Source organism: Chaetodon auriga, chromosome 5 (assembly GCF_051107435.1).
Source record: "Chaetodon auriga isolate fChaAug3 chromosome 5, fChaAug3.hap1, whole genome shotgun sequence".
NCBI lineage: Eukaryota > Metazoa > Chordata > Actinopteri > Chaetodontiformes > Chaetodontidae > Chaetodon > Chaetodon auriga.
Window position 1 is genome coordinate 8,923,288 of NC_135078.1, and position 13,905 is coordinate 8,937,192.

General features: G+C 42.7%; 1 protein-coding gene across 2 annotated transcripts in view; it reads right to left on the minus strand.

Moving 5' to 3' along the window:
- Positions 1 to 13,905, minus strand: part of LOC143320412 (ral guanine nucleotide dissociation stimulator-like) — a 50,762-nt gene that overhangs the window by 35,672 nt on the left and 1,185 nt on the right. The window contains exon 1 of one of the 2 annotated variants that reach the window (XM_076730011.1): positions 5,460 to 5,688. The exons of the other annotated variant lie outside the window; for it this stretch is intronic. Within the exon in view, the coding sequence (XP_076586126.1) occupies positions 5,460 to 5,555 (96 nt within the window). The 5' untranslated portion in view covers positions 5,556 to 5,688. Of the gene's footprint in view, positions 1 to 5,459; positions 5,689 to 13,905 lie in introns of those variants that run through there. 2 annotated transcript variants of the gene reach the window in all.

Here is a 13,905-nt window from a genome sequence, read left to right on the forward strand (position 1 = left end):
TAACCTTCATGTAAAGATCTGAAGTCATACGCAGGCTGTGGTTCACGTGTGTGGTCAAGTTTATGCAGCGAAACACACACCGCCGGTGAACACACAGTCCTGGTTCGTAACAAAGGCTGTCTGTCCTAAATTTGTTGTCTCCAACCCCGAGCTGAGATAACCCCGATGACATCACGATGATTTCAGCAGCTGTTATTATGTCAGACTTGACAAAGCTCCTCCACAGCCACAGAGCCCTTCAGAGAAGTGTCATCACAGCCTGGTGGTTTCCTCCTCATATAAAACAGCTCTTCATGAGTGCATGCCTGGACTCCAACAACATCTCTCAAGCTGATCACGATACAACAGCAGACTGACAGCGGGGAGAGCGAGGGACCTGGTTTGACCTCGGAGAACACTTCAGGCCACATGAAACACAATCAGGTGTTGCAGCTGAGAGACGCTGAGAGGGTGTGAGAAAGAGCGAGAAAAGCCACAGCAAGCGGCTGACAACACAGCAGAGTATCAAATCTAATTAAATATTATTGTTAGAGCACATTTCATACAACAATACGAGCTCAGGTGGTCTGCAGATGTGATGAAAAGGGTCATGAACAACAAGCTAATCAAATTCATACACAAACCAGCAACAACAGGAAGTGATTTCGGCTCTTGTATCAGGGTTTTCTTGGCTCTGCAGCAGGTCCAAGCTCATTAGTAAAGTTTTGTTTTGTCCACAGCCCAAAGATATTCAGGTTACTGTCATAGAAGAGTAAACAAACCAGAACATCTTTACATTTACGAAGCTGGAATCAGAGAACAAAACGGTTGGTGATTAATTAAACAGCTGAAAACTAAAACTGGGTAATCAATTAATCATTGCAGCTCTATTCACAAGCTTATTTGTGACGGCAGGGCGTCATCTTTGCAAACTGTATGAGTGCGCGTGAATGCACCATTTTGCCCAAAGTCAAGCAGTCTGTACTTGAATGTGAAACCTTTGAAAGGAAGAATTACTAAAAACAGAAATAAAGTATAATAGACTACATCTATCTGCTGCTGCGAGAGCCTCCACTCTTCTGGTTTCAGGCTTTCCACGAGAGGTTCTACGCTGGCAGCAGGGATTTGCTCCCATTGAGAAACAAGGGCTGAAGGTCAGTGAAGTTCATCCACACCGAAACCATTTCTTTGTGGGTCTGGCTTCATGCACACAGGTGTTATCATGTTGAAACAGGAAAGAGAAAAACACTCATTATCATGCCTACGACATATTGTATGCTATGGCATTAAGATAATCCTTAAATGGAACTAAGGGGCCTCCAAAACATGAAAAACTTTTTTTATTTGGCTGCTAAACAACATCTTTTCAAGGGAAACACCATGGTTCTGCCTTTAAACACCAAATAACGAGTAATACAAATCAAAAGCCCCAGGGACGTGGAAAATAAGAGGGTACAGTCTGACACCTGCATCTCTGGAGCTCCATTTTCATCACAAATCTATAAACCATTGTCCTTTAGCAGCCGATAAAAGCAAAACTGCTCAGAGGGGACACAAGAACAGACGAAGTAATGATCTGAAATGGCCCTGCAGGTTTAATATCAGGCTGTGCCCGACAACAGCAGAAGATCTGTTGTTTTCAGCCTCAGCATTTATTAACAAGCTGACACAGGAACACGTTCATTAGGCACCGTGGGATTATTACAGACACGACCAAACATGTCAAAATATCAAAGGACACATCCTCCTCTGCGGTGGTGGCAGCAGCAGTCCAACACACACACACGTGCGCACGCACACAGACAAATATAAACATCTGATCTCTTTTTTCTTAATAATTCTTCCTAGCAAGGACAATGTCAGGCAAACTTGGCCGATATCAAAAAACAACAACCGTCTGTTCCCCTGTGAAACAGCCACACATCACACCGTCATGAGAAGACAGATTCTGAAATCTGATAGTCAGAAGCAAATCCAGGCAAACATAATTACCTGAGGGCAAAGTGAGAGTCATGATGAGGTGAGAAGGAAAATGACATCAAAAAAATGCTTCATTTTTAGCTCAAATTCAATCTATAACCTGCTGTCGGTTTCCAAAACTGCTCATTAAACTACTACTGAGTCATGTGACTTTTGTTCACAAGCCTTAATTGGCTGTTAATTGGTCTGAGGTGTGAAACAAAACAAACCAGGTACAAAAATGCAGCAAAATCAACATCTCTGCTCTGGATCAGACCAGAACACAAAAGCACAAAGCTCACCAGCACTCATACAGTATTCATTTGGATTTATAGAGCACAAATAAACACACACTTCAGGACTGAGCAAACAAAATGTAAAGGTTGTGGAACAGTAAAGACTCAGTTACACCAAGTGTTCTCACTCTCAAAAAAGGGACATTATGGTACATTATTTTTCTATGAAAAACAGTCATGCAGTGAAGAAAATTAGGCAAATATGGACAATGGCCAGCACAACAGACAGACTACAGGTGGCATGAAAGGAATGCTGCAGCAACAAGTTCAAGTAAGCAAAGTTAAACGTGCTGTCACAAGGGACTCCCCTCATCCCTCGTTTGAGGGGGGCTACATTAGCTAAACAGTGGCCGAGGGGCTGCGTATATCCTTTTACCGAACGCTGCAGATGAAACCGCACCCACTTCAAAATGACGAACGCCTCGACGGCTGCGTTCCCGTTAAGCCACTCAGTTGCTGTCATGCCAACTCTAGCTAGCTAAATCTTGTCTCATTGGTGGTCTAATAAACGGTAAATTCATCAAATTCAGTGGCCCACATGATTATTTTCCAAGGTTATGCAGCTGCCATATTTCACAGGACCTATGTGAATGCAGTTTCCACGGGCACGCAGTAAGGCTGTCTTCACATGGAGGTTGATGTGGTTCTATATGATGTGGGCTGGAAAAACAATTCACGGCCGAGGGACACTGACGCTTTGTTCCCACCCAAAAAACGCCTTAAATCGTCGGAATGGGTCCAACATTTGCAATCTACGGCAACATGTTCAAGCTCAACATCTAACTAAACATGCTTAATACACTCCGTAATACACTGAGTGATAACTAAACTAAAAAAAAATTTGAAAAAAGAACAAACAAAAAACGATAACAGAAAGGATTTTCTCCAGTCAATAGATAAATTATTTAAGACATATTTTTAAAAGCAAATTTTAAAAATTAGGCATGGATGACAGTTAGAATACATTAACACTTCAGTCTATTACCTACATTAGTATAAAAGGTCAATCTTAATTTTATATTAATAATAATTACAAAAACTGTACTTTTAAATATTAGTCATGACTGCAATGTCCAATCCAATTTTTCCCAAATCCCAAGCATGTCAAAGGAGGTACGAGTGTGGGGGACGAGCTGACAGAGGGTATGGACCTGTGGACCAGCACTGGTGGTGGAGGAGAACTCTTCGTGAGCTTTACAGTTCACTATCTCTTCTGAGACTCACAACTGAAGTCTCGCCGACTTGAGACAATGTATTTTCCAGAAGATTCTTAAGCCAATCTGGCAATTTCCAAAGTCCTCAAGATGCCAAGGGTGGAATCCACGACCACAGCATGTCGACATTCGATGCAAGGATTCTCTTGAAGCTTGAAATGGAAATGAGGGCTTCAAAAGAACGAGGCAGAACTGAACATCCCTGAGCATGCACTGATTCACAATGAGGTCACCAGGTGGGGATCCAGATTTGAAATGTTTTCCAGGTTCTTCCAGGTTCCAGGGCCATCTAGCAGGAGACAGGTGCACATGGCCTCTCAGGCCTAAAGACAGTGACATCACTGCCCTGGAGGAAGTAAGCCAGCTCCGTCCCCCTGTCCATGATTTCACTGATGTCCTGGCCTCAGAGAGACAGGTCACACTTTCCTCCCTAAAGCCAGCCTCAGAGCAGCCCAGGTTTGATTACAGCCTGGGCCCTAAAGCAGAAATGCCATCTTAAAAAAGAACGTATCCAGTTTTGTGTATCTGAGGTTTAAGGGAGCTTTGCTCAGAATCTGGATGGCACAGTCAAGGCCAGCAGTGATGAAGCATCAGACCCTCCACACACAGCTGGACACTGACCCCCTGGCTTGGTGGAAGGCACATGTGGAAGAAATACCCATGGCTTTCCAAAGCGACCATGTACCTCTGTATTTCAGCTCTGCAGGGGACTGTTTTCTTAATCCCACTCTTGCCCACTCCTGCTAGATGTCTGACCATTACCGCCCACTCTGGCAGTGTGTGTTCCAGACCGCCCACTCCTGCCTGCAGCGAAGTTTAAACCACCCGCTCCTGCGAGATTAGCGTTGGGTCCCGCAGGACAACACTTTGATTTGAAATCGCTCGGCTAAATGATTGTCCTTCATCATTATATCTTGTATGTGTATCCATGGCAACACCAATGAACGTGCCTGGGTTCAGTCTAGAGGACTTGCTTAATGTCCGATTGCTCACATGGTGTTTATCCTCAATAAACTAGCAGTAATTTCAACGCAGTGTGATCATTGACTCGCACATAAAGGAACTCATTTCTAAAATTTTCATGTTTTGGCCACTTGCTCCTGCTCACGGTGAAGTTTAAAGCACACACTCCAGCGAGATTTGCATTGGGTCCCGCTGAACTTGCAGGATCCAAATCCCAATGTGGTCCTCAGCTACAAGCAAGCCTTCAGAACAAGTGTTCGGTGAAGTCTGTGCTGTAATATCAACTGAAAGGACGGTAAATAATTGTGTCATTTGTTGAGCGTGTTGATGCAGACCGTGGCCCTGCAGCCTTTGACTCTATATTATGTTCAGAGGGGAAATACTACAAACAAAAGCCAACTAGATCATGTTTTTTCAACCATGTTTCACGAGGTCTCTCCTCAGCTCTGAATGAAACGTAGAGAAAATACAGAATGTTTTGTAACATAGTTGATGTGTCTGATGCAGACAGAGGTCCTGCTGGCTTTGCCTGCATTTGTTTAGTTCAAAAGGGATATACTGACGTGGAGGTAGCTTTTATAGAGGTAGCTTATATTTATTCAAAAGAGATACACAGACTTTTTGTATATTTCTATTCATTATTTTGTGCTGTATAATCTAACTACTGTCTTATTTCTGTTTCGAAAGGCAGCAACTGTTAAACAAGAAGCCAACAAAGGAACATTGAGGGGAGAAATATATGATAAAAACTCTAATCAGAAACGCGCATGTGACTTTATACAGACTGTTGTGAAATAGTTTAAAGCATTATATTCGTGAATTCAGAATTTTTTCTCGGACTCTTATCGTACCATCAAAATGTACCACTAACACACACTTTCATACACAAACATACATAATGCAGCACATGCACACATGCATACATAAACCTATGTGACTGCACTCATGGTCTCACACAGTCACATACTGCATGAACATGTAGACACACACACACACACGCGTGCACACACACGCAGACAGCTCCCTGCAGTGTGGTGGTGGAGCTCACCAGGTCGTCCAGGATGGTGACGGGGAAATCGAACATACACATCTTGACGGGCTGAGCGAGGGCTCTGTGCAGGTTGAACAGGGACTTGGTTTCCATGCCGCTTGCACCGCAGAGCCGCCGCTCGCACAACAAACGTACACCACCAAAAATAAAAAATTAAAATAAAATAAGGAAAACAATCAAGAAGGAACTCCCCAAGCTGGCTGCTCGCTCGCTCTGCCTCTCGCCAAAGACTGCAAGGAATCCGTCTCAGAGAAAAAAGAGGAACCCCTCCACCTCCACCTCCTTCCTCCTCTTCTTCCCAGCTACCAACAACCCTGCACTCCCCTCGTTTCCCTCCCTCCTCTGCTCTTTCCTCCCCCCACTCCTTCCTCCCTCACCAGGGAACGTCTTAACTGTCAGCAGCTGCTCTCTCGTCTTTCCGTCTTCTGGAGGTATTGCCCAACACTCAGCTGTTGTGCCACGACCGCAGTGTGTTTGCTTTCTCTCTTCTCTTTTCTGTAACATTCAGGCTGAGGTGACTTGCCACAGTGGCTCTGCCAGATGACAAAATAAAAAAAAAAAAAAAACCCTCGCCAAATGAAATGCAGCAGGTACAGAGAGCGGCTCTGAGTTGCCGTCTGACTCTCTTTTGCTTCATTATGCTGCAGCGATTTAATCAAGAGAGAGGGACCAGCTCTGTTTTGCTCCTGTAGTGCCAGACTGTCTGTGTGAGCCCATTAAAGATGAAGCAGGGTGACTGCCTCTGAGGCTGATGTATGAATCAGCCTCCCCGCTCATTAATGTTGCTGGTAAACCCAGACATTCTGGCAAGTTTCCAGCCCTCATCTGAAAATTGTTTTCTTTTGTGAATATCTGCTGGGACAGTAAAAGTGGCCAGTGAAGTCTGAAAATCCTCCAGTCGCCCTCCTGCTGACTCCTGCCTTTCTATTGAGAGCTACTGAATCTGTGATGGTGTTTGGAAAGTCATGGCTGTACAGCACCTGCCTCACACTCAGAGACCACCTGTCAGTCGATGAGTGTGGGCTGTCTGTGCTACCTTTTCCCATGGATGCTTGATGGTTTCACACTATTCCACCGATTGTTGGTGGTTATGTGCCAGGAAGCAAAGCAATCTGCCAGTAAAAGACAGAAGAAGAAAAGTGGTAGTCGACAAAGATGGACGTGAAGAATTAGGTTTTAAATATTTCAGAAAATACTTTGGAAGTGTTTCATGTGACACAAAGGTAACAGCAAATCCTCTGAAGTCGGCAATCCAAAGTAATAAAATACTAAGCTTATATACACACTAATGTACTCAAGCTTCCTGAAGGAACACAATGTCTTCCACTCACTTCAGGTTTAAGGTGATACACATAACACTCACTGGGTCAATATATCACCAATATCATACTGGGTGAACTTAACCCAGTGCCAGCACCGAGAAAACCACCAAAAGAGGCTGTTTTGACCCTGTGCTACATGTGCTGTTACTGTTAATCAATAATGTGTGTTTCCTTTCAGGTTTTGAATATCACGTGCACATTGATCTGTGTCACCATCAACACCTTTGTGTGTTTTAAAGTACATCTTCTGGGTCAAAACAACCCACTGCTGTCAGAGACTTTTTCCCATGGAGGAGCGACTGACCCACCAGGTGTTCCTTCAGCAGTAAATGCTAAAGCTTTCAAGATGAATCACTAAGCACTGTTGATGAATATGGAAATGTCACCGATTATCACTTTAAATGTGCAGAAGTCACACGTCTGAGTGCAAGTGGTGTTTGTGTGAAAGTGTCTGCTTATCTATGTTGATCTCTCAGCTGTGCTGCCTTGAATTACCAACTCCTCTGGTAATCAAATCATCATTGTAGAACTCTTTAAAACGAAATGTCCAACAGTTGACTGCTCCCAGCTCCTCACATGTGATGATCTTATGTCACACATGACAGCAAACTGAGTATCTTCTTCACAATTAGTCGAGCAAAATAAGATTTTTGAGGATGTCACCGCGCGGCATTTCTCACTATGGTCTGACATTTTATAGATGAGATGGTTGATTTTTACCAGCCATGGCTAACGCTGTCTGTGTGTGTGTCATCATGGCAAAATGGGGCCCTGAATACACCTGTCATAAAGGGAACTACCACAGAAATGGTTTTTGAGTACTCAGCCAAGTGTTTCTATGTCAGTTTGTGGACAGATTTTGTCAACGCGATAGATCCACAACCGTGCAAGACGAATGAATGATGGGTGTGGTCGGAACCATGAGTGCTCATGTAGTGATGACTATTGAGAACGTTCTCAGAGTCAGCATGCTGACGGGCTTCGCAGCTGGTGTGATGCCAGATGAAGATGGCCTCTAGCATTTCTCAATTTATATAAATTAGTCAATTAGACAATGAAAATAATGATTAGCTGCAGCCCTTGACACAACTTAACCTTTTAGAGAGTGCAAGTATTATTCATTTTCTAAAGTCCTTCAGCTACATTTAAAGCATGCAGGCGAGCGTGAGATGCTGCGTGTTTTGCAGCCACTTTACCCATTTGTAAAAAGCAAGTACATCAGTTTGATTCTAGTTTTATCCTCCAAGTGCAACACACGGACTACATTTCATAGCTACGAGCTTTCTTTGCTCATCAGCAAACACACACAGCAACACTTCCATCACACTCCTGCTATCAGGAAGGTAACAAAGGGCTGCTGAACTGAGGCGTCTGGCAGCTTCTGAAGAGAAACACAACCTTTGCAGAACATTCACCTTGGCCATTCACTGACTGTTCTCACGCTGCATTAGACGTTTTTCTGCGACGTGTGGGTGAGGAGTTCCCCACAGCTGCAGGACTAATTTCCTCAAAAATATTGACATTTTCGATATCTTTTTTATCGCCATTGCAGCCTGCACCTGAAGGCTCGAACAGCCTCCTGGCAAACTCTCAAATATATTTCTGGTCAACCTCTTCGTATGTAGGTCACACAGCTTTCACCTCAAATGGCTGAAATGGTGATAGAAAGGTAGTCAGTTTGCTTTGACCTGAAAAACAATCTGCCTCAGAGCTGTAACGTGTCTGTATTTTGCTTGTGAAAGCCTCTGTGGTTTTATTTTATCTCACTATCACACAAGTCGCACTGTCAGTGCTCATGCTACTTTGACCACTTTGCTTCTGTGTTTCATCATTGTGCAAACATGCTGAACTAAACTGAGTGTCAATAAACATGCTGGGTAATTATTAACTTTGGGGAAATGCTGCACATTGCGCAATAAAACCTGATGATCCTGCAAAATAAGCAAAAGCATTGCACTCACTCATTCCTCATTTTAAAGCTTTCACTCGGCTAATATTTGCATATTTACAGGACAGTCAGTCCAAATATTTTCTGTGGGGTCTGGCTATAAGTCCAAGCTCGTAGTCTTCGGGAATGTACACAGCGAACAAAGGCAAAGACTTCAACCCTGATTCAGATGCAAATGGTGTTTGAAGTCGAGAATTAAAAGTACGACAGTGTGTGAAGATGGAGTGCTGCTGCTTTCAAGAAGACAGAGACAGTAGAAGAAGACAGAGAAGAGAGTGCAGCTGAAGGAAAAGCGCCTGAGACACCACTGGGAACTGCTTTCAGATGCAGAGGCCGTCCCACAGCTGAATACTGTAGGAGAGCCGTTGTCATGGAAACAGGGAGGCAAAGCCGGCTCTTCATAGGGCTATATAAGACCAACCCCCTCCCCCCTCCACTCCTCTCTTCCTCCTCTACAGATACCGAGCCAGGACAGGAAGCCTGACTGTAACCTGCAGGTCGGCTTCCTGTGGCCTGAGACAAAGGCAGGACGGGCGGTGCAGGTACACAAGAGGTCAGTTCATCTGCGACACGTGACGGTCACCTGTCGTCCCTGCTCTGAGCGCACAGTGTGATCTTGTCCGGTTAAATGCCGCTTCAAGACGATGATGAGGCGCTGTTGTCTTAGGAGAACATGCAACAGGAGGATCAGGTCAACAACATCACCGCTGACTGTGAGAAGATGTGGGGACATGAAACTTATCGTACACTCCGCCCAGCTCGGCGTTTGCTCAGTTCAGATTTTATCTTGTGTTTATCAGCACAGCTGCTTGCTTTTGTTCTCGTAAAGCTGCTTTGGTGAGGAAACCTCCCAAATGCACCACGGTCAGAAGTATAATGTTATGATCTTATGATACATTAAAAACATGTTATTGTTGTCTCTATTAATCGTTTGGTGACGTCAAAAAAAAAAAAAATCCTGCAGTCAAAGATGTGTTAAAATTGTTTGTTCTGACCAAACAATACTCAAAAACTCAAAGGCTTTCAATTTGATATCAAAGAAATATAAGAAAACCAGCAAGTACTCATTGTGTCATTACACCTTTAGTAAGGACGTAAAGGATCAAGGCCAGAACATCCTGCTGACAAATTTATGAATACATTCATGTTTAATCCCAACATGAATGATAACGTTGCCATACACACACACACACACACACACACACACACACACACACAGAGTATGCTGTTGACATCAGTCCCTATACCAACATTTCATTTTCAAGCCATTATTGCCTAATACTGATAGGATGTAGGGTTGGGCAATATGTCGGGAGACATGTGCGAGCTGTGAGTTCACTACGTTTGTTTATTAGTCAAATAAACAAACAAAGAAAACTCACAAAGAGTCAAACAATCCCCAACCCTGTTTTGGTCGAATCTTATTGAGTACATGCTGTTCCCTGAACAAGAGTCTCTCCTGTGCTCTTTGAAGGCAGATCATTAGTGAAATAAAATGACACAAAAAACACCCAAAAAAGAGAAATCGGTGACGCACTCAATCAGTCACCAATAGCCCATATATCTGTCCAAGCCTAATAGGATGGCTGGCATACTGTACCGAACCACCTAAAATGTTACATAATCTGCGGGCAGGCTGCTTTAATCCATTTTGCTGCACAAATCATAACACAATACAACAGCAGGAGATGTTTTCTTCAAAAAAATCACATGGGATCCTATGGTTTCAACCAGATCTTGAAAATGAAATGTAATTCTTCTGCAGCGTTACCTCAGACTTTTTAATCACACCTCATGTGTCAGAGCAGAGAGAACAGACAGATGAAGAGATTTCATCCCTCCCTCTCACTGACAGCCTGTTTTGTATCCTGAACAGAAAAAAAAAACACCTCAAAAACTGAAAAAATCAATAAAAAGTGCGAATGAGCAGCAGCCAGACTTCATGTTTCTGGCCTGCAGAGACTGAGTCTGGACGGAAAACTTGCCTCCAGTCAGCACGAACACGCCTGCAAATGATTACAGTGTCTACACACACAAATCCGATCCGGTCACTTGGAAATTACAAACGTGGACGGTCGGCTTTAAAGAGCAGATTTGAAAAACAAATTAGAGCTGTTTTCTGACTGAACAAACGGCTGACGGGAAAGGAAAAAGCAGAGCAGACCAGGCTGACAGTGAAATACTCAGAACTGCTCAGCAACAAGTCCAAATGTTGCACAGCGTCTGCATATTGCAACACTGTTCATACACTTCTCCACAGTACAAAAAATGCTTCTGACAAGAGACTTCAAGGACAGGCCCTTCCTCCACACACACACACACACACACACACACACACACACACACACACATAACTAATGCTTCTGGAGAAAAAAAAAACAGAAAAAGAAAAACCCTCGGGACTAAAAAAGTGGAGAAAAAATGTCTGATTCTTGTCACATTCCATCAGACAAAGAAGTCAGATATGCTTGGAGTGAAGTCAAGCTTCAAGAACAGAGTGGTTTCTGGAGCGCCGTGCAGAAAATGGAGCGCCGTGGCAGCGGCAGAAAAGCTACGATTCCTACTACAGTGAAAGAAAGGAAAATAAATGTTTCAACAGAGGATAAACATCAATAATACCAGGGAGAGGAAACGGGATTGACGTAGAGGGGAGAAAAGAAGAATAAGAAATGGTTGTTTACAGTGAAATCCAGGCAATGTGTGTGAGAGCTGCTGCGTGTGTGTGTGCGTGCGTCTGTCGAGGGTTAAATAGACCCTTTAAACAGAGGCAGCGGGAAGCCTCACATCCTGAAGCAGCCACTCTCATCCTGCTCGCCTCTCAGAGAAAGCTCAGAGACGACCTTTGACACCGATTCATCATGTTTACTCCATGAGCTGTGCTGGAATAAACCTGGCAGAGTTGATAAATGTTGAGTTATGAGCAAAATATTAACGTTTTCTATTAAAACTGGAAGAACATTATTAGTTTTGATGTTTTACACCAGACAGACAAGAGAGGAAAATAAATACGAAGGGTGAGTCCGGCTATCTGTGGACGGAGCACACGTCCACATAAACTGTTTGTACTTCACTCTCTCGGATTGATTTGTTATTTCCTGCTGATGTGAAGTGACGACACCAGTGAACCCTCAGTGTCCACATCAACTCAGTTCAACCCTCACTTTGTTGTTTTAGCTCATCATAAGGCATATATTGACAAAAATATGCAGTTTAGAGCGTTAAAAATATGTCCCATTCCCTACAGGCCATAAATCATCTACACAATTTCTGTATAACCATCTACAGCAGTGGTTTTCAGCCTGCCAGTGACTCACTGAAGGGGTCACAAGACAAATTGCAGTGGTTCCCAGGTGATGAAAGGGATAAGAGAGAGGAGAAAATACAGTTCTCAAGAACAGAAATCATTGAATTTTTTTCAACTTTTCTCACATCTTTGCTATTTTTCTGTGAATTATGAGATAATAATTCAAATTTCAGCAAAACCACACTGTGATGACGTGACCTTGTTTAAGCTGTATTTAAAAATGAAAGTTTTCTCTGGCACTCAGAAAATGGACTCGTGTTACTCTTTACTTAGAATGAAAGTCACTGCTTAGATGTGATTTCACGTGTATTTGTCATACTGTGATATAACAGAAAAAAGCCAGTGCGGGACTTTTACAAATAAATGAACGTAATGTGGCGCAACCATAACGAAGGAGTAGACTAGAGTACGGTGGAGCCTATGGCGTCATAAGCACTTTAAAAGTGTTTGTGTAATTACTCTCGCTGCCAGAAGGGGGAGACAAAGGCTTTGCACCGAGGGTGTAATATTGCCGTAATGATTCCAACGCAGCCAACCACACCACCAAAGCCTCAAAGGTGCTTTCCAGGCTGTTTATGATTTTTTAACTGTGTCCTCAAACCAGAAAAGGACAGAATGACAAGATTAGTTAAATAGAGGACAAACATGTAGTATTAAGGAAATCTTCAGTGTTGTAAAATTTCAATCTCACATGTAACCAAAAAACTAAAACGTATCCAGCTAAGCCTGAAAAACTGCACTTCATTGGTCTTTTTCCTGACTTGGTCACAATTCATCCATCCATTGTCTACACTCACCTTCAGATTTTCCAGTTCACTTCATCTACATGTCTTTCGACTGCAGGGTAAGAAATTCCACATAGAAACAATCAATCAGTAATCAACAATTAATAGAAATTGATTGATTTCCTGCTGAGGACCTAATGGTTTCATTGACTATGCATTTCCCGGGGGACAGCATCAACGCAACAATCATCTTCCTAAATCTCCACCAGGATCTCCTCTGGTCCTTGTTCAAGGCAGACACACCTCACATCTCTGGAGCTGTGATGTATTATTGATGTGTCAGCTGTTGTTTATGGTCACTGATGCTGCTGCACAAGAGGAAGTAGCCCCCCTTAACCCTTCACCAAATACTTCCAATAAGTCACGTAGCCCACCCAAATGATGACAATCATGCTCACAAGATCCAAAAGTGATGTTATCACGTCATCAGATGTCTGGATTTGTCCCCACGACTGCTTAAAAAAACAAACATACAATTAACAAATGATGTAAAACACAGTAAAGCAGCAGATCCTCACAATGGAGAGGCCAAAAACAGTTTTTTTATTTGATAAATGACCAAAGTGCTTAATCACTTTAGTTCTGTAGGGATTAGTTGATTAGTCACTTAATCAACCGACAGAAAATTAAACAACAACAATTTTTAACAGATGAATGTGGAGAACAAATGCCAACATCCTTTATTCCTGGTTCTCAAGTGTGAAGATTTGCTGGTTTCCTCTGTTCTATATCATTTTGGAAAAAAAAAGAAAAAGAAAAAGAAATTTGGGGCCACCACCTGACTGAAGGAACTCATGATTTTCATAGTGATCAATAATTTAGATATCATTACAGCACAGGCAACAGTATCTGAATACAATTAAGACTAGTGATGAAACACAGAAAATTAAGAGAAAAAAAGAAAACTGTTTATTAAATTTATAAAGACAATAATTAAAATTATCTTCTATTGGTTAAACTCAAAAGTGATGATCTGCTGCTTCTCTCTGTTTTAAATGATTGTAAATCGAATATCTCTGGTTTTCAAAGTGTTGCTCAAAGAAACCTAAGACACCAAACGTCACTTTGGGCAATGGGAACTTGC